The sequence below is a fragment of the Haliotis rubra genome, unplaced genomic scaffold (assembly GCF_003918875.1).
Source record: "Haliotis rubra isolate DU_JTF1 unplaced genomic scaffold, ASM391887v1 Scf56, whole genome shotgun sequence".
Classification (NCBI taxonomy): domain Eukaryota; kingdom Metazoa; phylum Mollusca; class Gastropoda; order Lepetellida; family Haliotidae; genus Haliotis; species Haliotis rubra.
Genome location: NW_025767257.1, coordinates 149,834 through 177,786, shown reverse-complemented (window position 1 = coordinate 177,786; position 27,953 = coordinate 149,834). Strand labels below are relative to the sequence as shown.

The window sequence follows — 27,953 nt, the reverse complement described above, 5'->3', positions numbered from 1 at the left end:
TTGTCAGCAATCTCATTTAAGGGAAATAGTCCAGTGTCCAGTGCATTTCATAAGTAAAAGCTTAATTGAAAGGTTGAAATGAGTACCTTTTGTCTAGCAGTATGCTGTATGATTTGTTTAGAAACTTCTGATGTCCAAGGAAATGATTGGCAAGTACTCTAAGGATGCAGATGACTACAAGCGCATGGTGGACAGACTGTCCAGTGAGCTGGAGGAGGTCCAGGCACAGCTGGTGAGTCTGGGAGTAGTGCTAACCTGCAGAGACCAGGGCCCCGTTCCACAAGGCAATAGTAGAGCTACGACAGTCGTAAGTCTATGTTAAAGTATGGGAGCTGCAATCATCTTAGCACTACGAATGCTTTGTGGAACGGGGCCCAGGAGACTAACAGATCTGCAGAGGCCAGGAGACTAACAGACCTGCACAGGCAAGGAGACTACTGCATAGAGCAGGAGACTAACAGACCTGCACAGGCCAGGAGACTAACAGACCTGCACAGGCAAGGAGGCTACTGCATAGAGCAAGAGACTAACAGACTTGCACAGGCCAGGAGACTAACAGACCTGCACAGGCAAGGAGACTAACAGACCTGCACAAACCAGGAGACTGACAGACCTGCACAAACCAGGAGACTAACAGACCTGCACACACCAGGAGACTACTGCATAGACCTGTGGCCGTATGCATATGTCGGGCGTAAATTCTAGTCCGGGCGTAAGTAAAATGTGCGCCCGGACGTAATGTTAAACCGGTATGCACATAGTAGACGTAGTTAAAGTTACACCAGTCGTAGCGCTCTATATTTACGCCACCTATCCAGCAGGCGTAGCCTTGTAATGGCGGCACTGGATGCCGAGTTTTTTATCAGGCGCACATTTTCAAAACTGTTTAAAAGTGAACGTTGTGCGAGAATTGCGCTCGCGTGGTCCTGGATCTGCGTACGGCTATAAAATTAAACAGAAATGTAGAATATTTAATTTCCTATCTGTTGGTATAAATATAAGTGCGACTACCTCGGTGGTTTTAGAAATAGACACTGCTAAATGTTGTCCAAAATTTTGTTACGCGTTAAAAAACTGTCAATTTCTCCGCTTTTTGTCGTGCACCGATAAAAGCACTCTGCTACGAATTTTTTAATTTGGCATCTTTACAGAAAGTGTGGCGCGAAGAAAATGCAGCCTGATATCTGAGCGACATAAGTGTATATAAAATGGGTTTATGTGCTAATGCTTAACGTTACAAACTCAACATTAAAAATGACCCGCGATAGGTGCGAAAAATGGATTTTCTTCTATGACGTCAACCGACGACAGAGAGGTCATACACGTATAAAGATAACGGGGCATAACTCCGCTATGCTTAACACTAGGTCAATGTAACTCAGATCACTTGGAGAAAAGTTGTTGTGGATACGGACGCTATATTTTCGTTATGCTGTGTTCACGGTAAACCAAACTATTCCAATTCAAAGTTCAACAATGTGAGCGGATACGTTTTGGTAGTTTCACAATTTATAAGAAAAGATGGCAATGTACTACTTGAGAAAGCAGGTAATAGCGTTTTGGATTACCCTATCCGATATGTAAGTTAGTTCTTAGATTCCCATGTTCTCCTGTTTGTGTAGATGTGTTTTGACTAATTTTGCATCATTATTAACGGAGTACTAGCCATATCTTCAAATGTAATGAAATTACTGATAATAATACAACGTTTTAGTTGACGTCATTGCTTGTTTTATGCATTTTGTGACGTCGGAAAAAGACGACATTGATTAGTATATATCTTACCTAATTTCCATTAATTGTATAAAAGGTCTCGGCTTCTATGTCAGAATTTAATACTCTTTAGAGAAAACATAACATGAATGATTTTACCAATTAAATAGTGTCCCGAATATATCAACAATTGGACGGTTTATTGTGAGCAGCACGCGCACCTGTTTGGCATCAATTTAACGTAAATGAAAAATAATATTTCACAACACCCAAATATTTTGCAGTTATGGCTACGTGTGATCTTCTAATACTTGTGTAAAGGTTTAAAATATGGTATACTACACTAAATGTGTCAATTTCTTATGTAAATATTATTCAAACAATCAAAAACTTTCAAAGAATAAAAAAAACTGCCTACCCTATATCCACGTATAATATGGTATTGAACAAGGCTAAATATATATACAGAAATTAGTTTGATGAAAAAATAACTGAACGATACGCAAAACATACATCATAATACTGAAAGTGTAATCGGAAGGATAGGGCGATTGTGTTTACTCTTGTTCAAGCAACCTTCACCTCAAAGAAAATGCCTAACATGTACAACAATGTTGACGTATGACATCACTACCGATGACCGATATCTTACAAAATGGCGGCCTCGCTGACAAGGGTACACAGGATTTTGCGAGGACCCTTCCCTTGATTCAGGGATCGTTCGTTTATAAAATATGAGATGTAAGTAATCAGAATGATTCTGACTATCTGTGTATTGTTATATGTTTTATCGTTTTCATTGTAAGTAAGAGAAGAAGCCAGAAATGCTGATAATTACCTTTGTCATTCTTCGTGAATTTGCGTCATTAGTGATTTCATGAAAACTTGATATCAGTGATCAGTAATATGCTATTTTTGAAATTCAATACTTCTGAGTAGTAATTATCCGATTTGAACATTTGAAAACATACCCAAATAACGCTGTGAATCGTGATTTGGTAATGTTTAAAAAATGGCGACATTTATGGTGAAGCCCATTTTGAAAGTCCATGTTATTTCTCCATCAGGATCCATCTGTAAAGTTGGGTTTTCTTGGTTTTCTTTGGCTTTCCATGATTACGGCTGAAAGGGATGTACCGCGAAGTTGTTTCACGCCTTTTACCGGTGGTTTAAAAACGTTCGAAAAAATCTAAAAATAGCTCACTGCTCTTCGACGTAAATCCGTTAAGCCGGGCGTAGCAACGCCAAGGCTTAACCGACGTTGTGCATGACGTGTAAGAGGAGGGCGCTGCTAAGCCCGAAGTAGTGTGTTACGCCTGACGTTAGCTACGCCCAACATGTGCATACGGCCACAGACAAGGAAACTACTGCATAGACCAGGAGACTAACAGACCTGCACAGACCAGGAGACTAACAGACCTGCACAAACCAGGAGACTAACAGACCTGCACAAACCAGGAGACTAACAGACCTGCACAGGCAAGGAGACTACTGCATTGACCAGGAGACTAACAGACCTGCACAGACCAGGAGACTAACAGTCCTACACACATCAGGAGACTACTGCATAGACCAGGAGACTAACAGACCTGCACAATCCAGCAGACGTACACCTGAGTTAGGACCAGTGAACAAATAGACCCGGAGCAAGTGGTGGGTGGACAGACAGACTGCAGCTAGTGGTGGGAGGACAGACATACCTGAGTTAGTGGTTGGTGGACAGACAGACCTGGAGCTAGTGGTGGGTGGACAGACAGACCTGGAGCTAGTGGTTGGTGGACAGACAGACCTGGAGCTAGTGGTGGGTGGACAGACAGACCTGGGAGTTAGTAGTGGTGGGTGGACAGACAGACCTGCAGCTAGACAGACAGACCTGGAGCTAGTGGTTGGTGGACAGACAGACCTGGAGTTAGTGGTGGGTGGACAGACAGACCTAGAGAGTGGTTGGTGGACAGACAGACCTGGTGTGGTGGTGGACAGACAGACCTGGAGCTAGTGGTTGGTGGAGACAGACCTGGAGTGGTGGGTGGACAGACAGACCTGCAGCTAGTGGTTGGTGGACAGACAGACCTGGAGCTAGTGGTTGGTGGACAGACAGACCCGAGTGGTTGGTGGACAGACAGACCTGGAGCTAGTGGTTGGTGGACAGACAGACCTGGAGCTAGTGGTGGTGGACAGACAGACCTGGAGCTAGTGGTGGGTGGACAGACAGACCAGACAGACCTAGAGAGCTAGTGGTGGGTGGACAGACAGACCTGGTGGGGACAGACAGACCTGGACAGACAGACCTGGAGCTAGTGGTAGTGGAGCTAGTGGTTGGTGGACAGACAGACCTGGAGCTAGTGGTGGGTGGACAGACAGACCTGGACAGACAGACCTGGAGTGGGTGGGTGGACAGACAGACCTGAGCTAGTGGTGGGTGGACAGTTGGGTTGGTGGACAGACAGTGGTGGTGGACAGACAGACAGATGACCTGAGTTAGTGGTTGTGGACAGACAGCCTAGTGGTTGGTGGACAGACACCTAGAGCTAGTGGTTGGTGGACAGACAGACCTGGAGCTAGTGGTGGGTGGACAGACAGACCTGAAGCTAGTGGTTGGTGGACAGACAGACCTGAGAGCTAGTGGTTGGTGGACAGACAGACCTGGAGCTAGTGGTTGGTGGACAGACAGACCTGGAGCTAGTGGTGGGTGGACAGACAGACCTGAAGCTAGTGGTTGGTGGACAGACAGACCTGGAGCTAGTGGTTGGTGGACAGACAGACCTGGAGCTAGTGGTGGGTGGACAGACAGACCTGGAGCTAGTGGTGGGAGGACAGACAGACCTGAAGCTAGTGGCTAGTGGTGGGTGGACAGACATGTGGACAGACAGACCTAGAGCTAGTGGTTGATGGACAGACAGATCTGGAGCTAGTGGTGGGTGGACAGACAGACCTGAAGCTAGTGGTGGGTGGACATACAGACCTGGAGCTAGTGGCGGGTAGACAGTCATACAGAATAGGAATTCGGCATGTTGTTTGACGTGAAATAGGTACCATATGTTATATTTGAGATTACACTTTGTCAGCAAAGTACAGATTCTAGTACGTATATGGGGTCAGATTCCAGCCCCTATTGCTGACTTGGCGTATTCATAAGGTAAGTGCATATGTGAAATGAACAGTGTGTTGCTGACACTGCTTCATTGTGTGTCTCCAGAGGACCTCAGTGGAGGATAACAAGAAACTGACCAGTCAGTTGTCCATGCTGGAGGGTCAGGTGAAGGAACTGAAGGAGGAATTGGCCAATCCCAAGTCTCCGCCACCCCGCATACCCACCCCTCCTCCACCATCACCACCTCCACAACCACCTCAGCCTTCAGAAAGCGCCATGGCACGTGAGTATCCGAGTCATGAACATGCATATAGAATGATGGCCATCCATGTAAAGAGCACACATGAGTCAAGGTTTTTGTGTCTAAATCAAGTTGTTGTAGGCATGGTCTCGAAGATTTCAATATATGTGAAAAGCATCTTTTTTCCAGTGGGAGAGAAGACAAAACAACAGCTGGAAAGGCTAGAGAAGGAGATACTGGAGTACAGGGTAAGTACACAGTCAGTGCAGGGGATACCAGGACACTTCCCACAGATACAGGGTCAGTACAGTACACAGGGTGAATACAGGGTCAGTACACAGATACAGGGTCAGTACACAGATCAGTACAGGGTCAGTACATACAGGGTCAGTACACAGATACAGGGTCAGTACACAGATACAGGGTCAGTACACAGATACAGGGTCAGTACACAGATACTGGTCAGTACAGATACAGTACACAGGGGTCAGTACACAGAGTACACAGGGTCAGTACACAGATACACAGGGTCAGTACACAGGGTCAGTACACAGATACAGTACACAGGGTCAGTACACAGATACAGGGTCAGTACACAGGGTCAGTACACACAGGGTCAGTACACAGATACAGGGTCAGTACACAGATACAGGGTCAGTACACAGATACAGGGTCAGTACACAGTACACAGTGATACAGGGTCAGTACAGGGTCAGTACACAGGGTCAGTACACAGATACCTGGTCAGTACACAGATACCGGGTCAGTACACAGGTACCGGGTCAGTACACAGGGTCAGTACACAGATACCGGGTCAGTACACAGATACCGGATCAGTACACAGGGTCAGTACACAGGGTCAGTACACAGATACCGGGTCAGTACACAGGGTCAGTACACAGATACTGGGTCAGTACACAGATACAGGGTCAGTACACAGGGTCAGTACACAGATACAGGGTCAGTACACAGGGTCAGTACACAGATACAGGGTCAGTACACAGGGTCAGTACACAGATACAGGGTCAGTACACAGATACAGGGTCAGTACACAGATACAGGGTCAGTACACAGATACACACAGGGGTCAGTCAGTACACAGGGGGTCAGTACACAGATACAGGGTCAGTACACAGATACAGGGTCAGTACACAGGGTCAGTACACAGATACCTGAGGGTCAGTACACAGATACAGGGTCAGTACACAGGGTCAGTACACAGAGGTCAGTACACAGATACAGGGTCAGTACACAGATACCGGGTCAGTACACAGATACAGGGTCAGTCAGTACACAGATATACAGGGTCAGTACACAGATACACACACAGGGTCAGTACACAGATACACAGAGTACACAGATACAGGTCAGTACACAGATACACAGTACACAGGGGGTCAGTACACAGACAGTACATGGGTCAGTACACAGATACAGGGTCAGTACAGTACACAGATACAGGGGTCAGTACACAGGGTCAGTACACAGATGGGGTCAGTACACAGATACAGGTCAGTACACAGATACAGGGTCAGTACACAGATACAGGGTCAGTACACAGGGTCAGTACACAGGGTCAGTACACAGATACACGGGTCAGTACACAGGGTCAGTACACAGATACAGGGTCAGTACACAGATACAGGGTCAGTACACAGATACAGGGTCAGTACACAGATACAGGGTCAGTACACAGGGTCAGTACACAGATACAGGTCAGTACACAGGGTCACAGATACTGGGTCAGTACACAGGGTCAGTACAGTACACAGATACAGTACACAGAGGGTCAGTACACAGATACAGGGTCAGTACACAGATACAGGGTCAGTACACAGGGTCAGTACACAGGGTCAGTACACAGATACAGGGTCAGTACACAGATACAGGGTCAGTACACAGATACTGGGTCAGTACACAGATACTGGGTCAGTACACAGATACAGGGTCAGTACACAGATACAGGGTCAGTACACAGATACAGGGTCAGTACACAGATACCGGGTCAGTACACAGATACAGGGTCAGTACACAGATACAGGGTCAGTACAGATACAGGGTCAGTACACAGATACAGGGTCAGTACACAGGTGGGTGTACACAGATACAGAGCTATAAGGTCAGTACATCAGGGCACAATCCGGTGTACACAGATACAGGGTCAGTACACAGACACAGGTGTACTCAGGGCACAATCCGGTGTACCGAGAAGGTGTACCAAGGGCACAGGGTCAATGTGTATACTATATACCTAACATTGGATCACTTACTCCAACTAGCAACAGTAGACTTTTCCCAACTCACTGAATCTTTATCTTCATTAACAGTCATGGTAGTTAAGTTATCTCCATTTGATCATAAGAACTTGTTGCTGACACACCTAATCCAGATTCAGTGGAGAATACAAGATCAACATACCGACTACAGTGTTAGTGTGATAGGGTCACAACATACAATAGAGATTCATTACTTTCACTATACATACAAAGGGCAACTAAATAGGTACATGTTCTTTCCGAACTGTTGCTATTAGTACACAGGGTACAGGATGAGTACATCCAGTATGGAATCAGTAGTGTAGATAATACACATTGTAGTCCTATCAACATTTTGTAGGACCAGGTTGAATAGATTGTTCTGTCACTTGGATCAGTATTCAGTTGTTTATGTGTTGATGTTGTGTTTTAGGACTACATGTTCATAAAAACAGTCATGTGTCACTTCCTTGATGGTAAAACGTGATACTCCATTGTAATTTGTCAGATGATAGTCAACAACCTGAGTAGTCGCATCGATGAACTGGAAGAACAGCTGTCTAAGGAAAAGCGTGAGTTGTCCCCAGTCTGCTTCATGGCTCATTGTTCCACTGTCTGCCTCATGTCTCATTGTTCCACTGTCTGCCTCATGGTTCATTGTTCCACTGTCTGCCTCATGGCTCATTGTTCCACTGTCTGCCTCATGGCTCATTGTTCCACTGTCTGCCTCATGTCTCATTGTTCCACTGTCTGCCTCATGGATCATTGTTCCACTGTCTGCTTCATGTCTCATAGTCCATCTCTCTTGTGTCCTGTTGAGTCACTGTCTGCTCTATGTCTGATTGTCTGGTTCATACCTCACTGTCTGCTCTATGTCTGATTGTCCCATTGTCTGGTTCATACCTCACTGTCTGCTCTATGTCCGATTGTCCCATTGTCTGGTTTATACCTCACTGTCTGTTCTTTGTCCGATTGTCTCATTGTCTGGTTCATACCTCACTGTCTGCTCTATGTCCGATTGTACCATTGTCTTGTTCATACTTCACTGTCTGCTCTATGTCTGATTGTCTCATAGTCTGTTTCATACCTCACTGTCTGCTCTGTCTGATTGTCTCATTGTCTGTTTCATACCTCACTGTCTGCTCTATGTCTGATTGTCTGTTTCATACCTCACTGTCTGCTCTATGTCTGATTGTCCCATTGTCTGGTTCATACCTCACTGTCTGCTCTATGTCTGATTGTCCCATTGTCTGGTTCATACCTCACTGTCTGCTCTATGTCCGATTGTCTGCTCTATGTCTCATTGTCCCATTGTCTGGTTCATACCTCACTGTCTGCTCTATGTCTGATTGTCCCATTGTCTGGTTCATACCTCACTGTCTGCTCTATGTCTGATTGTCCCATTGTCTGGTTCATACCTCACTGTCTGCTCTATGTCTGATTGTCCCATTGTCTGGTTCATACCTCACTGTCTGCTCTGTCTCATTGTCTGGTTCATACCTCACTCTCTGCTCTATGTCTCATTGTCCCATTGTCTGGTTCATACCTCACTGTCTGCTCTATGTCTGATTGTCCCATTGTCTGGTTCATACCTCACTGTCTGCTCTATGTCCGATTGTCTGCTCTATGTCTCATTGTCCCATTGTCTGTTTCATACCTCACTGTCTGCTCTATGTCCGATTTTACCTTTGTCTGGTTCATACCTCACTGTCTGTTCTATGTCCGATTGTCTCATTGTCTGGTTCATACCTCACTGTCTGCTCTATGTCTCATTGTCTCATTGTCTGTTTCATACCTCACTGTCTGCTCTGTCTCATTGTCTGTTTCATACCTCACTGTCTGCTCTATGTCTGATTGTCTGTTTCATACCTCACTGTCTGCTCTATGTCTGATTGTCCCATTGTCTGGTTCATACCTCACTGTCTGCTCTATGTCTGATTGTCCCATTGTCTGGTTCATACCTCACTGTCTGCTCTATGTCTGATTGTCCCATTGTCTGGTTCATACCTCACTGTCTGCTCTATGTCTCATTGTCCCGTTGTCTGGTTCATACCTCACTGTCTGCTCTATGTCTGATTGTCCCATTGTCTGGTTTATACCTCACTGTCTGCTCTATGTCCGATTGTCTGCTCTATGTCTGATTGTCCCATTGTCTGGTTCATACCTCACTGTCTGCTCTATGTCTGATTGTCCCATTGTCTGGTTGATACCTCACTGTCTGCTCTATGTCTGATTGTCCCATTGTCTGGTTCATACCTCACTGTCTGTTCTATGTCTGATTGTCCCATTGTCTGTTTCATACCTTACTGTCTGCTCTATGTCTGATTGTCCCATTGTCTGGTTGATACCTCACTGTCTGCTCTATGTCTGATTGTCCCATTGTCTGGTTCATACCTCACTGTCTGCTCTATGTCTGATTGTCCCATTGTCTGGTTCATACCTCACTGTCTGCTCCATGTCAGATTGTCTGCTCTATGTCTGATTGTCCCATTGTCTGGTTCATATCTCACTGTCTGCTCTGTGTCCGATTTACCATTGTCTTGTTCATACCTCACTGTCTGCTCTCTATGTCTGATTGTCCCATTGTCTGTTCATACCTCACTGTCTGTTCTATGTCCGATTTTACCATTGTCTGGTTTATACCTCACTGTCTGCTCTATGTCCGATTGTCTCTGCTCTATGTCTGATTGTCTCATTGTCTGGTTCATACCTCACTTTCTGCTCTATGTCCGATTGTCTGCTCTATATCTCATTGTCCCATTGTCTGGTTCATACCTCACTGTCTGCTTTATGTCCGATTTTTACCATTGTCTGGTTCATACCTCACTGTCTGCTCTATGTCCGATTGTCTCATTGTCTGGTTCATACCTCACTGTCTGCTCTATGTCCGATTGTACCAATGTCTTGTTCATACTTCACTGTCTGCTCTATGTCTGATTGTCTCATTGTCTGTTTCATACCTCACTGTCTGCTCTGTCTCATTGTCTCATTGTCTGTTTCATACCTCACTGTCTGCTCTATGTCTGATTGTCCCATTGTCTGGTTCATACCTCACTGTCTGCTCTATGTCTGATTGTCTCATTGTCTGTTTCATACCTCACTGTCTGCTCTGTCTCATTGTCTCATTGTCTGTTTCATACCTCACTGTCTGCTCTATGTCTGATTGTCCCATTGTCTGGTTCATACCTCACTGTCTGCTCTATGTCTGATTGTCCCATTGTCTGTTTCATACCTCACTGTCTGCTCTATGTCTCATTGTCCCATTGTCCCATTGTCTGGTTTATACCTCACTGTCTGTTCTTTGTCCGATTGTCTCATTGTCTGTTTCATACCTCACTGTCTGCTCTATACCTTTCACTGTCTGCTCTATGTCTGATTGTCTGTTTCATACCTCACTGTTCGTTCTATGTCTGATTGTCCCATTGTCTGGTTCATACCTCACTGTCTGCTCTATGTCTGATTGTCCCATTGTCTGGTTGATACCTCACTGTCTGCTCTCGGCGTCTGATTGTCCCATTGTCTGGTTCATACCTCACTGTCTGCTCTATGTCTCATTGTCCCGCTTGTCTGGTTCATACCTCACTGTCTGCTCTATGTCTGATTGTCCCATTGTCTGGTTTATACCTCACTGTCTGCTCTATGTCCGATTGTTCGCTCTATGTCTGATTGTCCCATTGTCTGGTTCATACCTCACTGTCTGCTCTATGTCTGATTGTCCCATTGTCTGGTTGATACCTCACTGTCTGCTCTATGTCTGATTGTCCCATTGTCTGGTTCATACCTCACTGTCTGTTCTATGTCTGATTGTCCCATTGTCTGTTTCATACCTTACTGTCTGCTCTATGTCTGATTGTCCCATTGTCTGGTTGATACCTCACTGTCTGCTCTATGTCTGATTGTCCCATTGTCTGGTTGATACCTCACTGTCTGCTCTATGTCTGATTGTCCCATTGTCTGGTTCATACCTCACTGTCTGCTCCATGTCAGATTGTCTGCTCTATGTCTGATTGTCCCATTGTCTGGTTCATATCTCACTGTCTGCTCTGTGTCCGATTTTACCATTGTCTTGTTCATACCTCACTGTCTGCTCTATGTCTGATTGTCCCATTGTCTGGTTCATACCTCACTGTCTGCTCTATGTCCGATTTTACCATTGTCTGGTTTATACCTCACTGTCTGCTCTATGTCCGATTGTCTGCTCTATGTCTGATTGTCTCATTGTCTGGTTCATACCTCACTCTCTGCTCTATGTCCGATTGTCTGCTCTATATCTCATTGTCCCATTGTCTGGTTCATACCTCACTGTCTGCTTTATGTCCGATTTTACCATTGTCTGGTTCATACCTCACTGTCTGCTCTATGTCCGATTGTCTCATTGTCTGGTTCATACCTCACTGTCTGCTCTATGTCCGATTGTACCAATGTCTTGTTCATACTTCACTGTCTGCTCTATGTCTGATTGTCTCATTGTCTGTTTCATACCTCACTGTCTGCTCTGTCTCATTGTCTCATTGTCTGTTTCATACCTCACTGTCTGCTCTATGTCTGATTGTCCCATTGTCTGGTTCATACCTCACTGTCTGCTCTATGTCTGATTGTCTCATTGTCTGTTTCATACCTCACTGTCTGCTCTGTCTCATTGTCTCATTGTCTGTTTCATACCTCACTGTCTGCTCTATGTCTGATTGTCCCATTGTCTGGTTCATACCTCACTGTCTGCTCTATGTCTGATTGTCCCATTGTCTGTTTCATACCTCACTGTCTGCTCTATGTCTCATTGTCCCATTGTCCCATTGTCTGGTTCATACCTCACTGTCTGCTCTATGTCTGATTGTCCCATTGTCTGGTTCATACCTCACTGTCTGCTCTATGTCCGATTGTCTGCTCTATGTCTGATTGTCCCATTGTCTGGTTCATACCTCACTGTCTGCTCTATGTCTGATTGTCCCATTGTCTGGTTCATACCTCACTGTCTGCTCTATGTCTGATTGTCCCATTGTCTGGTTCATACCTCACTGTCTGCTCTATGTCTGATTGTCCCATTGTCTGGTTCATACCTCACTGTCTGCTCTATGTCTGATTGTCCCATTGTCTGGTTCATACCTCACTGTCTGCTCTATGTCTGATTGTCCCATTGTCTGGTTCATACCTCACTGTCTGCTCTATGTCTGATTGTCCCATTGTCTGGTTCATACCTCACTGTCTGCTCCATGTCAGATTGTCTGCTCTATGTCTGATTGTCCCATTGTCTGGTTCATACCTCACTGTCTGCTCTGTGTCCGATTTTACCATTGTCTTGTTCATACCTCACTGTCTGCTCTATGTCTCATTGTCCCATTGTCTGGTTCATACCTCACTGTCTGCTCTATGTCCGATTTTACCATTGTCTGGTTCATACCTCACTGTCTGCTCTATGTCCGATTGTCTGCTCTATGTCTGATTGTCTCATTGTCTGGTTCATACCTCACTGTCTGCTCTATGTCCGATTTTACCATTGTCAGGTTCATACCTCACTGTCTGCTCTATGTCTGATTGTCTCATTATCTGGTTCATACCTCACTGTCTGCTCTATGTCTGATTGTCCCATTGTCTGTTTCATACCTCACTGTCTTCTCTATGTCTGATTGTCCCATTGTCCCATTGTCCCAGTGTAAATTGTAAATCAATCATTCATGTCAGCTGACACTGACATTTTAACCTTTCAAAGAATATTTGCCAAATGCAATATGTAGAAAAATATTCAATATATTTTCATGTCAAAATAACTATTTAAAATGTCAGTGTCAGCTGACATGAATGATTGATTTATTTGTGGAATCAAAGATCGGTCTACCAACGCTTATGGTGTATTGAACAGAGCAAGTCAAGCTACTCAAAGAGAGCCTGGAAATCTACTCTCAGCCTGCTGCCGTAGCACCAAGAGGCCCCGAGCCAGTGGTAGAGATGCCCACAGAGGTATGTCAGGGGTAGTGGCCTTAGGTGTGTTTCTTGTCATTGCCAGAATCTGCTGGTTGTAAGTCCTTTGTTTCACCAGTGGTAAATACCAGTGATCTCTGACATGCTCGGCTCTACTAAAAAGCAAAATATGTTATTCAAAGTGAGAGAAAAAAACAAAGTGACACAATTTACACTTAGCCAAATCAATCCACTCATTAAAGAAATGATACTTTGAAGTAAAACATTGTGCTGACAGTTTTGCAGATGTCCTTCAGGTCATGGTAAAGAAGTACAAGATGTATTCTGAAACAGGAATTCTTCTTCATAGAGATCGTCCTTGGGGTACATATTATGCATTTTCCAAGCTGAAAATGTCCTGTGACAGTTGTATCAATGTTTTTTGAATAAAAAGATTGTACAATAAATAAACTCTTTTATTTATTATACAGCCCCCACCTCACGGAGTTACCTCCCGTTGCGCATGCGCACCAACTGGGTAAGCACCTAGGCCCGTATCATCATTCCTTCTGCTGTCACTGCCCCTAACAGACGCATGTGTCGAGCAGAGCTGACCTTTTCAGAATGAAAAAGAATAATGTCTGGAACACCACCTGTATGTATGGTCTTTATTACCTTTGCAAAAGGAACAGTAAAGCTTTGCAGTCGGTTGTTTCATAATTGTGACTTTGTATTAATTATTTTACGCTAACTTTCCCGTGGTTTACGCACATGTTGCTCTGCCATGGCGGGAAGTTTCGAGTGCCACGTGGTTGTAATATTGCGTATTGAACCAACTATTTCTTCCCGTGGTAGCCTTCACGTATTTTTCAATGTTTTCTACGTGTATATATGCTGCTGGTCCGCCGTTAGCTACATGCTTGCGTGTTTGCTTTCAGGCGTTTTCCTCCTGTTCGGTCTGTGGACAAAGTATTCCACGGGCCGACAGGCACGACAAATGTATTGTCTGCCTAGAGAAGACCGGCCATGAGGCCGAAACCTGTGAAATTTGTATGGGGTTTTCCCCCCGGGCTCAGAAGCGGAGGGCTGCCGATACTCTCTTTTATAGAGAGATGCGGGAGGCGGAAGGGGAACTTACCCAGGTCCCCCCGTCTAAGGCTAAAAAGTCTAAAGGGAAAAAATCCCGTAGCCAGTCCCCTGCTCCCGCTCCTGGTAGCGGTTTTGACAGGCAGGAGTTTTTCGCCCACTCTGAGCGTGGGGCGGAGAGTCTTGGGGGGGGATCGCCGAGCCCAGCTCGATCCCTAGGCCTTGAGGCGTCTGTCGACCTGTTGCCTCTGGCTTCGGGTCCGGACGCCTCGGCTGCCCCGGAGAGGGAGGTGCTCCCAGTCCCCCTCGCGGAGTTGGCGCAGGGACCGTTGATGATTCCTGGGGTTCCGATCCCTGCGCCCTCCCGCCCCATGAGAGCGGAGGCACCAGTTCTGCCTGGTATGCCTCCAGCGTCTCGGGACCGGGGTCCGTGCACGCCTGCAGGCACTGACACGGGGCACTCTGTCTGCTCCTCCCTCTCTGTTGTTCCTAGTGCTAGGCAGCCCACCGGGTCGGGGTTCGGGTCCTTTCGCGAGGAGACCCAGCCTCAGACTCGGGCTCGGGCGCCGAGTCGATGGATACTGGGGAGGTTGAGGAGCAGGAGGGTGCCTTCCGTTTCTCTTCGGCTCTGCAGGAGGTCAGGCAAAGAATTGCCGAGTACCTACCCCAGGCCGCGGTGCCTGTTAGCAGCTCGGACTCGGCTGAGTTCCACTTGCCAGCCGAGGCGTTTGCCCCTAGGCAGCCTACGCAGACGCAGCTCCGCATTCTGCCCTCGTTAGGACGTGGTGGATCCCCTCTTGTCTGGTTCTCGCCTCCGTTTTGACTTGCCGGAGCTTGTCAGGAGATACCAGCTTGGGGAGGATTCCCTGTTCGTGGTACCTATCGTGGACGAGTGTGTTTTTACTTCAGTCGCCTTGGGGGGAGGCTCGGCTTCCTCCGGAGCAGCTCCGGCTGCTCGGCAAGGGCGTGTTACTCCACCGTTTGCCCTCCCGGGCGCCCCCCTGCAGCATGCGTACCGTACCTATGAGGAGGTTTACAGGAACGCTATGCAGCAGGTCAGGGTGGTGGTCCATGAGGCCTACCTCTCCTCGATACAGAGGTCGACCCTGGAGGCGGAGGGGCATGCTGGTGACGTTTAGCCGCATGTCGTGCTGCTCCGTCAGCTATCTGAAGTACAGGCCCACCTCGCGCGCGACTCTTTGCGGTCCGCTGTGTCGACGGTGATGTGCGCAGTCATGGGGATGCGCAAGCTGTGGTTGTCGACGTCTCGTTACTCGGCAGCGACACAGCAGACCTTGCTGGCCCTCCCCTTCCGTCTGGGAGCGACCCTCTTTCCAGGGGCACAGCAGGTCATACGGGAGGCTGCCGCTGCAGCTACCTCCTTCAAGGACTCTAAGGCCTTGTTGGAGCACCCGCGGGTGTCTCGCCCCCGTGCTCCCGTTCCACCTTCCTCCGCCGGGGTGCAGCCTACACCCGAGTCTGCTGGCTGGCTTCGGCCGCTTGGCAGGGGTAAGCGGAGGCACAGGTCCGCCAAGGGTAAGGGCAAGGAGCAGTCCTCGACTAGCTCCCAGCCTTTTTGCGGGCGCGGGAGGTCTGCCCCGACCTCCCGTTAACCCATCAGGCTGTCGTTCAAGCCGTGTGTCACGCCCAGTCAGCTCCGCTACTCGGGACGACGCATACGCTCTTACCCGACGACCCAGTGGGAGGCCGCCTCTCTCCATTCCTGCCGGAATGGGAGAAGGCTACACAAAACACTTGGGTGCTGTCCACCATCAGTGTAGGCCATTTACCACTGTGGAAGCGAGGTCCGCCTGACTTCACCGGCATCGCGCGACTCCGTGCCCGCCATGTCAGGCAAGGGCGACATATTGCGCGGCGACGTTCAGGCTCTGCTGGACAAGTCCGCAATCGAAGCGATTCCAACGGGAGAGGAACAGGCGGGATTTTACTCCACGCTTCCTCTCCCGAAGAAAGACGGCGGGTTCCGTCCCATTCTCAACCTCAAGGGGTTGAACCGCATGCTAGAAGTACCATCCTTCAAGATGGAGACACTGCGCTCGGTGATCTCATCTGTTCAGCCCGGCGATTGGCTCACGTCAATCGACCTAAAGGATGCGTATTCTGCATGTGCCCATACATCCATCGTTCAAGCAGTACCTTCGGGTTCTCTTTACGACGGGATGTGTTACCAATTCAGGGTGCTCCCTTCGGCATATCGACTGCCCCAAGGGCGCTCACCAAGCTCATGTTAGTCCCGGCTACCCTCGCCGCCGCAAGGAAGGCGTTGTTACCCTTACCTCGGCGACTGGTTGCTCGGAGCACTAACACAGCCAGCGAGTCTAGATGCTACTCACACAGTGATAGACATTCTAATTCGACTGGGGTGGATCATCAACCTCAAGAAATCCGACCTGGTACCCACCCAGGACTTGGTTTTTCTTGGGGCGCGATTCCAAACAAACAAGGATCTCGTTTCCTTGTCGCCCGACCGGATCACCAGAGTTCGGGAGGTGGTATCTTCGTTCCTCTCCCAGCCCCAGGCACCAGCACGGACTTGGCTCCGTCTACTGGGCCATATGGCGGCGACGATCTCTGTAGTGTGGCGGGCGCGGTTGAGGATGCGCCCTATACAGCAAGCTTTGGCAAGGCTCACAAGGAGGACCTGACACCTCACCTTCAGTGGTGGACCAATGTCGGGAATCTCACCAGGGGGATCCCCTTGGAAATCCCGACGCCAGCTCTCACAGATCAGACCGATGCGTCCCTCACGGGCTGGGGGGGTGTTCTGGGCAGTCTGTCGGTGTCCGGACTCTGGTCCGAAGCAGAAGCCCACCTTCACATCAACGTGTTGGAACTGAGAGCTGTGCGGTTGGTTTTCGAACGCTTCAGAGAGCATGTCCGTGGCCAGGTAGTCCGTCTTCAGTTGGACAACCAGACGGCCATGTCGTACATCCTGAAGCAGGGCGGCACGGTGTCCCGAACGCTTCTTCAGGAGGCGTGGGACTTTCTACTCTGGTACGACCAGTGCGATTGTCAGGTACTCCCTGTTTATCTCCCGGGGCTGGAGAACGTGCGAGCAGACGCGCTCTCTCGCCGGATCCTGGCCCCGCACGAGTGGATGCTCGACAGGCAGATATTCAGAGTTCTCTCCCAGTTGTACGGGTCGTTCAGGTGGATCTGTTTGCGTCCGGCGGGACGAATCAGACACCCGTGTTCTGCTCTCGAATACCGGACCCAGGGCGCTGGCTGCCGGCGCCTTCCTGCTGGATTGGACGGGCAAAGTGCTCTGGATGCTCCCCGCCGCTACCACTCATTCCCGTGTCCTTTCACAGCTGTCCACCCAGCCAGCTCGGCTGCTTGTGCTACTGGCACCGCTTTGGCCGTCACAGAGCTGGTTTCCGGTAATTCTCAGGTTTCTGGCTCAGCCTCCTGTTCTATTACCTTTACGACCGGACATTCTCACTCAGAACGGAGCCCACCCAAATCCACGGATTCAGTGGGTGGCTTGGCCTCTGTCAGGTCTAGCCTCGAGGCACGCTGAATTCCTGCAGCAGTTGCAGACACAATTCTGGCTTCGGTAGGCGGATTCGACAAATGTTCAGTATGAGGATAGGTGGTCCCGCTTATGCGCCGCTGGTGTTCAGATAGGGGATTGCAGATCCCTTTCTCGCGGATTTAGTCCGAGTATTGGAGTTTTGCAAGCTCGTTTGGAAGAAGGCCTAGCGGCTTCACCATTCGTGGCTACTCCACCGCTATTTCCACTTTTCACACCCCTGTCGATGGTGCTCTTCTGGGGCAGCACCCTCTCAGACAGCGCTTTCAGCTGGCTGGCTGAACGGTTCGACCTGCTCTCAGGCGTGCCAGTCCACCTTGGGATTTGTCAATTGTGCTAGATTGGCTGTCCGTCCAACTTTCTCACACCTATCGGCTATTTCCATTCAGTTGTTAACTTGGAAGGCTGTTTTTCTGGTGGCGGTAACATCTGGGCGTAGGGTCGGCGATTTACATGCTATGTCGTCCGACCCGGGCGCTGACTGTGTTTCACACTGATCGTGTCAGTATTATTCCTCCCCGGATACTTGCTACCCGGCCGAAGGTCGATCACGCTTTCCATGTGACAGCTCCTATCGAACTTCCCACTCTTACCCAGCCTTCCACATCGGGACCTCTCCTACGAGCACTCACCCGTTGGATGTCCGTGAAGACACTCAAAGTCTATATCAAACGAACGCGGGGAACTGCACGGGTACCCAGCTGTTCTGTTGTTACGGTGGCGGAAGGCTGGTCTGCCAGCGAGCAAGCAGACTTTGTCTCGCTGGCTTGTTTCGTGTATTTGTGCCGCTTATCAGGCTAAGGGCAAGCCTCCCCCTGAGGGGTTGAAGGCTCACTCGGTCAGGGCAGTAGCCGCATCAAAAGCTTTTGCATCGGCACTCCCCATTGAAGAGATCTGCTCTGCCGCTATTTGGAGCCGGCCAAGCACGTTTATACGGCACTATCAGCTCGATACACATTCCCGTAATCGTGCGAGCTTTGGCCGTTCTGTTCTCTCCAGTGGACAGTGTCCTGCCACCCTGACCAAGTGAGTCTTGGTTCATTGGTTTTGTTTGACGCTACTGTACAATACTGTGTGTTATTGACATGTCTGCTACTGGGAGCTAACTACCCCCTTTCGATTCTCTCAGGAGTAATTAGTCGATTGTGAGCGGTTTTGACATTCCCCCCTACGGTGCTCACTAATCGACACGTGGTGGGTGGGGCTTTGTTGACATTCGTACCATGTGTGATTGCCTATGCTAACATATGGAGGTCGTCTTTGAGCACAAATCCTCCCTGTCAGTTCCCCTCCCATAATGCCTCTCGCGGAAGCTAAACTGGGACATGTGACAGGTGAGTGTTATGGCGTCTGTTAACTTTTTTCCCATTAACGATAGCTATTTGTGTGTGCTTGGACAGAATTCCCTCCTCCCTGGCCTCCGGTCTTTGGGAGTCTGTGTTTATGCATAATATGTACCCCAAGGACGATCTCTATGAAGAAGAATTAACCAAACCTGAAGAGGTTTTAAATTCTTCGAAGAGAGTCGTCCTTGGGGTAGGGCCTCCCGCCTCCCCGCAATTCTGTTCACTGATGTATTCAGCAGAAGGAATGATGATACTTGGCCTAGGTGCTTACCCAGTTGGTGTGCATGCTCAACTGGAGGTAACTCCGTGAGGTGGGGGCCGTATAATAAATAAAAGAGTTTATTTATTGTACAATCTTTTTATTCAAAAAACATTGATACAACTGTCACAGGACATTTTCAGCTTGGAAAATGCATAATATGTACCCCAAGGACGACTCTCTTCGAATAATTTAAAACCTCTTCAGGTTTGGTTAAATTCAGTACAATTTACAAATGATGTATGAAGAGTTATTTGTAGTTGTATTTTTTCTCTTATCTGAGGTAAATTAGTGTTGTGAGCTGACTGATTTCAGGCAGACATTCAGAGACTAGCTTTGGTGATGGAAGATATATCCTACAAACTTGAACTAATTAAGAAACCAAAACATATACATATATATATATTAAACATCAAGGAGGTAAACAGCACTACTATAGATTAGGGACTTGGTTATGAATATATTGATGTCCACATCATCTGCGGTTGTAGCCTGCCCCACCCCAGGACGTCGGTGCAGACCCTTCCTCCAACTACTACAAGACGCTGTTGTCCGGGATGAAGAGGGACTTTGCACTGGAGGTGGACAAACTCAAGGATCATCTGAAGAAGGAGCAGAACAGGTGAGCATCAGGATCTGCGACCATCGGTAAGCTGGGGCACTCATGTCAGAGTGATAAGTTCTGAGCCTGACATAGAACGCATTGCATAATAGTGAATTCTTTGGTTAAGGCTCAGTCCATGAGGTTGACAGGTGCCAAGCAGTTGGGAATTCATTGTGATTAGCCATCAAGTAGGCAATGTCCAACAATTGGATATTGTGCAGTGATAGAGATGAGGCCATCAGAAATGTGATTCTGCTGTTTGATTTGTTTTGTGTGGTACCAGATATTTATTGTTGGTTCAGAACAACATATACCAGTATTAGCCTGAAACAGTTCAGCAAATGGCAGATGATACTTATTTTGGATGCTAAAGTAATTCAAAATGTTTATGTTTGTGTTAGAAATTGTTGAATAAATACACTTAGTCATTCGAGGCCCCCGTCTCCTATTGAGGATTTTCTAGAAGAGGCGTCTGATTCCTACCTTAGTGAGAACTTAAGACAACTGTTGCGACCGCGTGGCCGAAACCTCATCACGTTGGAAGACTCGTCTCCACCTAGGGTTGTGGTGTTAACTACGTCCTCTCCACAGCCTCATCTGTCTACGGTGGTTGTTCCTTCGTCTGGTTCTCATTCGGTGGTTCAGTCGAATGTGTCACTTGATTCTAGACCACCACATTATTCGAGTGCGCCTCTTGCCTCACAAGCGTCGTTTCCTTTAGGCCAGATATCGGTTAGAGCGCCGCTTGTGTCCAATTCGGCGCTTCCTACTAGTACTCCCGGTTCGGCGCTTTCTCCTGGTGTTCCCGGATCGGCGCTTACTACCGGTGTGTACGGTCCAGCGCTTCCTACCGTTGTTCCCGGATCGGTTCTTACAACTGGTGGTTTCGGTTCGGCGCTTACTACTGGTGGTCTCCGTTCGGCGCTTACTACCTGTGTGCCCAGATCGGCACTAACTACTGGTGATCTCGGTTCGGCGCTTACTACCGGATCGACGCTTCCGGATCGGCGCTTCCTCCCGGTGTTCACCGATCGGCGATTACTACTGGTGGTCCCAGATCGGTGCTTACTACTGGTGGTCCTGGTTCGGCGCTTACTACTGGTGCTCCCGGATCGGCGCTTTCTCTCGGTGTTCCCGGATCGGCGCTTCCTCCCGGTATTCCCGGATCGGCGCTTTACTACTGGTGCTCCCTTACTACTGATCGGCGCTTTCTCGTGGTCCTCCCGATCGGGCGCTTCCTCCCGGTATTCCCGGCGCTTTACTACTTGGGTGGTCCCAGATCGGGCGCTTTACTACTGGTGTTCCTGGTTCGGGCGCTTTTACTACTGGTGGTCCCGGATCGGGCGCTTACTACTGGTGTTCCCAGTTCGGCGCTTTTATTACCGTGTTCCCGGATTGGCGCTTCCTCCCAGTGTTCTCGGATCGGCGCTTTACTACTGGGGTTCCCAGATCGGCGCTTACTACTGGTGTTCCCAGTTCGGCGCTTTATTACCGGTGCTCCCAGATCGGCGCTTTACTACCGCTTGCCTGGTTAGACGCTTCCTTTCGGTGTTCCCGGATCGGCGCTTACAACTGGTGGTTTCGATTCGGCGCTTACTACTGGTGGTCTCCGCTCGGGCGCTTTACTACCCGTGTGCCCAGATCGGCGCTTTACTACTGGTGATCTCGGTTCGGGCGCTTTCTCCGGATCGGCGCTTACTACTGGTGGTCCCTGATCGGTGCTTATTACTGGTGGTCCTGGTTCGGCGCTTACTACTGGTGGTCCCAGATCGGCGCTTTTACTACTGGTGCTCCCGGATCGGCGCTTTCTCTCGGTGTTCCCGGATCGGCGCTTCCTCCCGGTATTCCCGGATCGGCGCTTACTACTGGTGGTCCCAGATCGGCGCGTACTACTGGTGGTCCGAAATCGGCGCTTACTACTGGTGTTCCTGGTTCGGCGCTTACTACTGGTGGTCCCGGATCGGCGCTTACTACTGGTGTTCCCAGTTCGGCGCTTATTACCGGTGCTCCCGGATTGGCGCTTCCTCCCAGTGTTCCCGGATCGGCGCTTACTACTGGGGTTCCCAGATCGGCGCTTACTACTGGTGTTCCCAGTTCGGCGCTTATTACCGGTGCTCCCAGATCTGCGCTTACTACCGGCTTGCCTGGTTAGACGCTTCCTTTCGGTGTTCCCGGATCGGCGCTTACAACTGGTGGTTTCGATTCGGCGCTTACTACTGGTGGTCTCCGTTCGGCGCTTACTACCCGTGTGCCCAGATCGGCGCTTACTACTGGTGATCTCGGTTCGGCGCTTACTTCCGGATCGGCGCTTACTACTGGTGGTCCCTGATCGGTGCTTACTACTGGTGGTCCTGGTTCGGCGCTTACGACTGGTGCTCCCGGATCGACGCTTTCTCCCGGTGTTCCCGGATCGGCGCTTCCTCCCGGTGTTCCCGGATTGGCCGTTTGTTCCGTCTCACCACCTGTATGTGGACGCGTCTCTACACGGGTGGGGAGCTCATCTTCTCAATTAACAAGTGGCAGGGCAGTGGTCTCCCGACGATCACACCTGTCACATCAACGTTCTGGAGTTCAGGGCAGTGATGCTTGCAATCAGTCACTGGCAGGATGTCCTCAGAGCAACGTCCCTCATGATCCGATCAGACAACGCAGCGGTGGTTTGGCATATCAACAGGATGGGGTCCACGGGGTCTACTCAACTGCTACGGTGGATCCAACGGTTCTTCGGTCTGGTGAACAGTCTCAACATCATGGTATGAGCCAATCACATTCCGCGGGGGTGAAGAATGTCATCGCCGATTCTCTGTCTCGACCGAGTCGTCCCTCTCCAACGGAATGGAAATTGCATCCTCAGGTGTTCCAGACGTTTTGCCTTCCGTAGACGCCGACAGTAGATCTCTTCGCCACCTGCTTCAACCATCAGCTGCCTCGGTTTGTGTCACCGATTCCGGATCTTCTGGCTTGGGACCTCGATGCTCTAGCCATTCCATGGGACAACCTGAATGCTTACGCGTTCCCGCCAGTGGCCCTTCTTCCTCGCGTATTAGTGAAGCTACGCGCAACTCAGAGGATAACTCTGCTTTTGGTCGCGCCCTATTGGCCGGCCAGAAGTTGGTTCGTAAACCTCCAAGACCTAGCCGAACCAGATCCCGTGCCTCTTCCCGTTCGACCCGATCTACTGGTTCATCCGCACTCCGACCAGCTCCACTGGTCTCCGTTGACGCTCCTACTGCACGTTTGGGGCATCTTCATCGGTCATTAACGGCTAAGGGGCTATTCTAAGCGTGTAGCTACTGCCATTACCACAGCGCATCGTAATTCTACGAGGTCACTGTATGATGACAAATGGAAGAACTTCGACGCGTATTGCAGGAAGAAGGGCATCTTATCCCCCACTACGGCGTCCCCGCAGATGGTGGCAGAGTACATTCAGCATCTCTGAACCTCCAGAAAACTCAAAGGTTCTACGCTATCTACCTATTTGGCGGCTCTTAACACAGTTATTGCAGCGGCCTCGGGTGTGAAGCTGTCCCTGAACTCCAGTCTCTCCTCCGGTCCTACAAACTGGCTGATCAATCTCGGAAGTTCCGGCCTCCAGCTTGGGATCTTTCCGTTGTACTTGCTCATCTCACGTCAGCTGATTATGAACCTTTGGAGGAGAAAGATTCGAACATGTCTCCTTTAAGACCTTCTTTTTATTGGCCTTGGCTACGGCGGCTCGTATTTCTGAGTTGCATGCTCTGGATGTCTCTCGGGTACGGTTTGAAAGGTCTAGACATGCAAAAGTTTTCCTTGGTTTGCGGTGGGATTTCCTTGCCAAGAATTAGGTACCAGGTCAGCCGGATCGCACATTCACGATTCCGCCGCTCTCCACTATTTTGGGCCCAGACGACACTGAGGATCTGTCCTTATGCCCGGTGTGTGCATTAAGGATTTACCTAGTTGCCTCGCAGGATCGCCACAGATTGCGTAAGAGATTGTTCATTCCATTGTCTACTGCCTCCACCTCGGAAGTCTTCCGTACTACCTTGGCGTTTTGGATGAGAACTACGATCCTGTGTGCCTATGCCTTTGCTGAACTGCCTCCACAGTCAACGCCGAAGCCCCATGACACGCGTGCTCTTGCCTCCACCATGGCTCTTCACAGAAATTGTTCCCTGCAGTCCATCATGGAGGGCTGTTTTTGGCGATCAGATACGGTGTTTGCTTCACACTACCTGAGGGACTTCTCAGTTACAGACGTGGAAGGTCTCCATCAGTTCGGCCCCCTGGTCCTGGCGCAGCAGTTGTCATCGGCTCGTGTTCGCAGATGAAGCAATCCTGCTTGGTCGGTTTTGCTCTGTACATAATAAAAGATATCGATGTTATCCATGTCTTAGTACTTTTTTCCGTTGGGTTAAGATTATTCTCTCCTATGGAAGTAGGGTGTGTTTGCACTGTCATTAGTTACGACTTGATAGACTGTGAGGCCAGTCTTGTGCTACATACAGAGATGATCGACACTCCGCTTACTGACCTCTACTCTCTGAGCAATTACGTCAGTGAAGTGTTGATTTCCGATTACCTACATGGTTTTCGAAGCGTTCTGCTCCTGAGTCCTTTCTCACCTTTGGTATGTTAGGGAGATTGGTACTGCACGTTAAACTAGTTGAGCATCCTAACTATTCCTCTTTCACCGCCTTCCAGCGTGTGTCTGTAGGGGTAGTTTAGTTGCAAAAGCAGGGACTGGCCAGATTAAGGTCCTCGACTTTAATTCACTGGGGTCACCTGATAAATCGTGGAAGGCGGGCCCTACTTGCCAAACTGCGTCCTTTTGCTTGTCAAAGTTGCGGCCGAAAAACCACATTAATTCGGGAGCACCAACTCCCTAGAGTTTTAATGCTGTGTAAGCCAAGGGGTGAAGAAACCCATCTCAAGTTGGAGTTTGCATATCGAGTTGGTGCTTTCTCCTGGCCTCCTTGGGTTATCGCGTTTTCCTGGTGGTAGTAACAGGGTAATCAGCGACCGCCTACCAACCGTGGGATTGTGCATACAGTGAGATAGGATAAGTTTAAAAATGTGTAAATTTTATTATAAATTGTATATTTACATACTTATCCTATCTCACGCGATAGGACCCATCCGACCTGCCCCACATCACAGATTACTAGAAGCTCCAAGACGAGAATGACAGGCACAGGTAGTCACATGATCATCTGAGCTTGAGCTCCACGCTTACAGAGATGATTGACCCGGTGTTGATGTTGGAGTGGGGGGCAGAGGTCAGGGCGGGTCAGAGGCCAGCAAGATTTGATTCAACTTAGCCTACAGCAGGTTTCCACACATGGTCGTAGAAGAAGAGAGAGGTGCATACAGTGAGATAGGATAAGTATATAAATATACAATTTATAATAAAATTTACAATTTTGGATTATATTCACCTTCAAGTGAGGCAGCATTGGTGGAAGAGTTTTCAGGAATGTACCCTACTACAAGAATGGACACTGTGCATGATATACAAATTTTGAACCATTTCTAATGGTCAAGAATATATTTCAACATGTTTGCCTCCAGATTTGTTTTGAAAAATTCAACAAATCTTACTTTCAATACTGTCTTTTTTTAACTTGGTGAAAAGTCCATCAGATAAAATTTATTTCATATAATTGTACAGTATGTGATTCTGTAAGTTAGAATAAACTGATAGTTTGAGATGTGAACATCCACAGTAAAATTGATCTTCAGGAACTCAAGCTTGTCGTGAGAAGCAACTTGGCATGTTGGGTTACTGCATGTCATTGTATCCCAGTGGCATAGGTCAGTGTTGATGATGTCAATCACTGGATTGTGTGGTGAGGACTTGATTATTTACAGACCACCATCATATAACTTCTTTAAGTGACATTTAGAAGCTGGTATGATGAAGAGAAACACGTTTGATTGATAGACAATTTCTTTATTGCCATATATACAACGTTTTGGTGTAGATCATACCACCGTTATAAAGCAGATGATCATATAGTTGCAACACTGCTGAAAGTAGCGTTAAACAACATAGCACTGATTGATCAGGCATGTCCTGCTTTAGTGTGCTGAGTGATGAGGCTATCCTGAATGCTGATAATTGTGTCTCTGTTTAGAAATGATGCCACGGTGCGGCGTTTAGAGCAGCTCCACAAGGACCAGATACAGGCCATTATGAAGGACTGCATGCGTGTGCAGCGTGGCATCGTCCACTTCCGTGACCAGGTGGCCAATACACTGGACAAGGAAGGCTTCAGGGACTCTGCAAGCCAACTTCAACAACTTCCCAAGCTGCTACATGACAATGTAACTATAGTAATCATTCATGAAATAATTGTTGTCAGGCTCTACTTACCTGGCAGACTAAACATATCTATTTCCCCTTGTCTCCATCTACCTGTCAGACTAAACATATCTATTTCCCCTTGTCTCCATCTACCTGTCAGACTAAACATATCTATTTCCCCTTGTCTCCATCTACCTGTCAGACTAAACATATCTATTTCCCCTTGTCTCCATCTGCCTGGCAGACTAAACATATCTATTTCCCCTTGTCTCCATCTGCCTGGCAGACTAAACTTGTCTATTTCTCCTCTCTATCTTCTGTCTACTTCTTCACAGGTGAATCAGGACCCCAAGGATGTCCTTTTGTACTTGGCTGCCAACACTGTTGATTGTGAGTTGCATTACTCAGTCTTTGCTTTATGTCATTATTGTCTGCTGTATGTTACCCATATCATAAAGTTTCATTTACAATTTTGACATGCCTTCAGCTCAACTTTCAGGTTCACTCCAAGGGTTTGTTAAGAAAGTCAGACTGGGGAGATGAAAACTCAAAGGATGCTCAGTAGCAAAATAAGTGTTAAACAAGGAACATTCTAAACATGTTAAACCCACTTTACAGGTGTTACCGTCTGGGAATCAGTGGATTTTCTATAGAATATCCCCAGGACAGAGAGATAGTCTGTATAAAGACCTTACTGAGAGTTTCTAGGAAACCCTTAAACCATAAAACAATAAGCTGACGTCAGTAGAGAATCATATAGAATGTGTAAACAGTATGGATAGGGAGATTAGATGATCCCTGTTTGTTTATTTCTAAAATGGTAAAAATGTGAATATTAATCATCTGCGCTGTATTTCCTGTAGTTTTGTTTCTGAGCTAACCATAGTGCATTTATTATGGTGACAGACCTGCACAGTATAGAGGTGGTTCTGAACCACACAATGCTGGCTATCAAGGTGATGCAGAAGGCAGGAACTGTTGGTAGTCAGCCACCTGTGGATCAGAAGAAAGTCTTCCACCAGATGGAGGTGAGTCTCAGAGTAAATACTGTGTATGTATCAAACCTTGACAAGGATGATAGCTGTATCAAACACTGGTGAGGAGGGTGGCTGAACCCCAAACACTGACAAAGAGAGTGCCTCAATCAAACACTGACAAAGAGAGTGCCTCAATCAAACACTGACAAAGAGTGTGCCTCTATCAAACACTGACAAAGAGAGTGCCTCAATCAAACACTGACAAAGAGAGTGCCTCAATCAAACACTGGCAAAGAGAGTGCCTCAATCAAAGACTGACAAAGAGCGTGCCTCAATCAAACACTGACAAAGAGCGTGCCTCAATCAAACACTGACAAAGAGAGTGCCTCAATCAAACACTGACAAAGAGAGTGCCTCAATCAAACACTGGCAAAGAGAGTGCCTCAATCAAACACTGACAAAGAGCGTGCCTCAATCAAACACTGACAAAGAGAGTGCCTCAATCAAACACTGACAAAGAGAGTGCCTCAATCAAACACTGACAAAGAGAGTGCCTCAATCAAAGACTGACAAAGAGCGTGCCTCAATCAAACACTGACAAAGAGCGTGCCTCAATCAAAGACTGACAAAGAGCGTGCCTCATT

At 48.2% G+C, this 27,953-nt stretch overlaps 1 protein-coding gene across 1 annotated transcript in view; it reads left to right on the top strand.

The window, feature by feature from the left end:
• Positions 1-27,953, top strand: part of LOC124254005 — a 69,972-nt gene that overhangs the window by 31,294 nt on the left and 10,725 nt on the right. Inside the window, exons 11-19 of the mRNA XM_046687869.1 lie at positions 122-232; positions 4,910-5,087; positions 5,235-5,293; positions 7,809-7,872; positions 13,158-13,255; positions 19,931-20,061; positions 26,163-26,352; positions 26,668-26,722; positions 27,239-27,360. Coding sequence (XP_046543825.1) covers positions 122-232; positions 4,910-5,087; positions 5,235-5,293; positions 7,809-7,872; positions 13,158-13,255; positions 19,931-20,061; positions 26,163-26,352; positions 26,668-26,722; positions 27,239-27,360 — 1,008 coding nt within the window. The remainder of the gene's footprint in view (positions 1-121; positions 233-4,909; positions 5,088-5,234; positions 5,294-7,808; positions 7,873-13,157; positions 13,256-19,930; positions 20,062-26,162; positions 26,353-26,667; positions 26,723-27,238; positions 27,361-27,953) is intronic.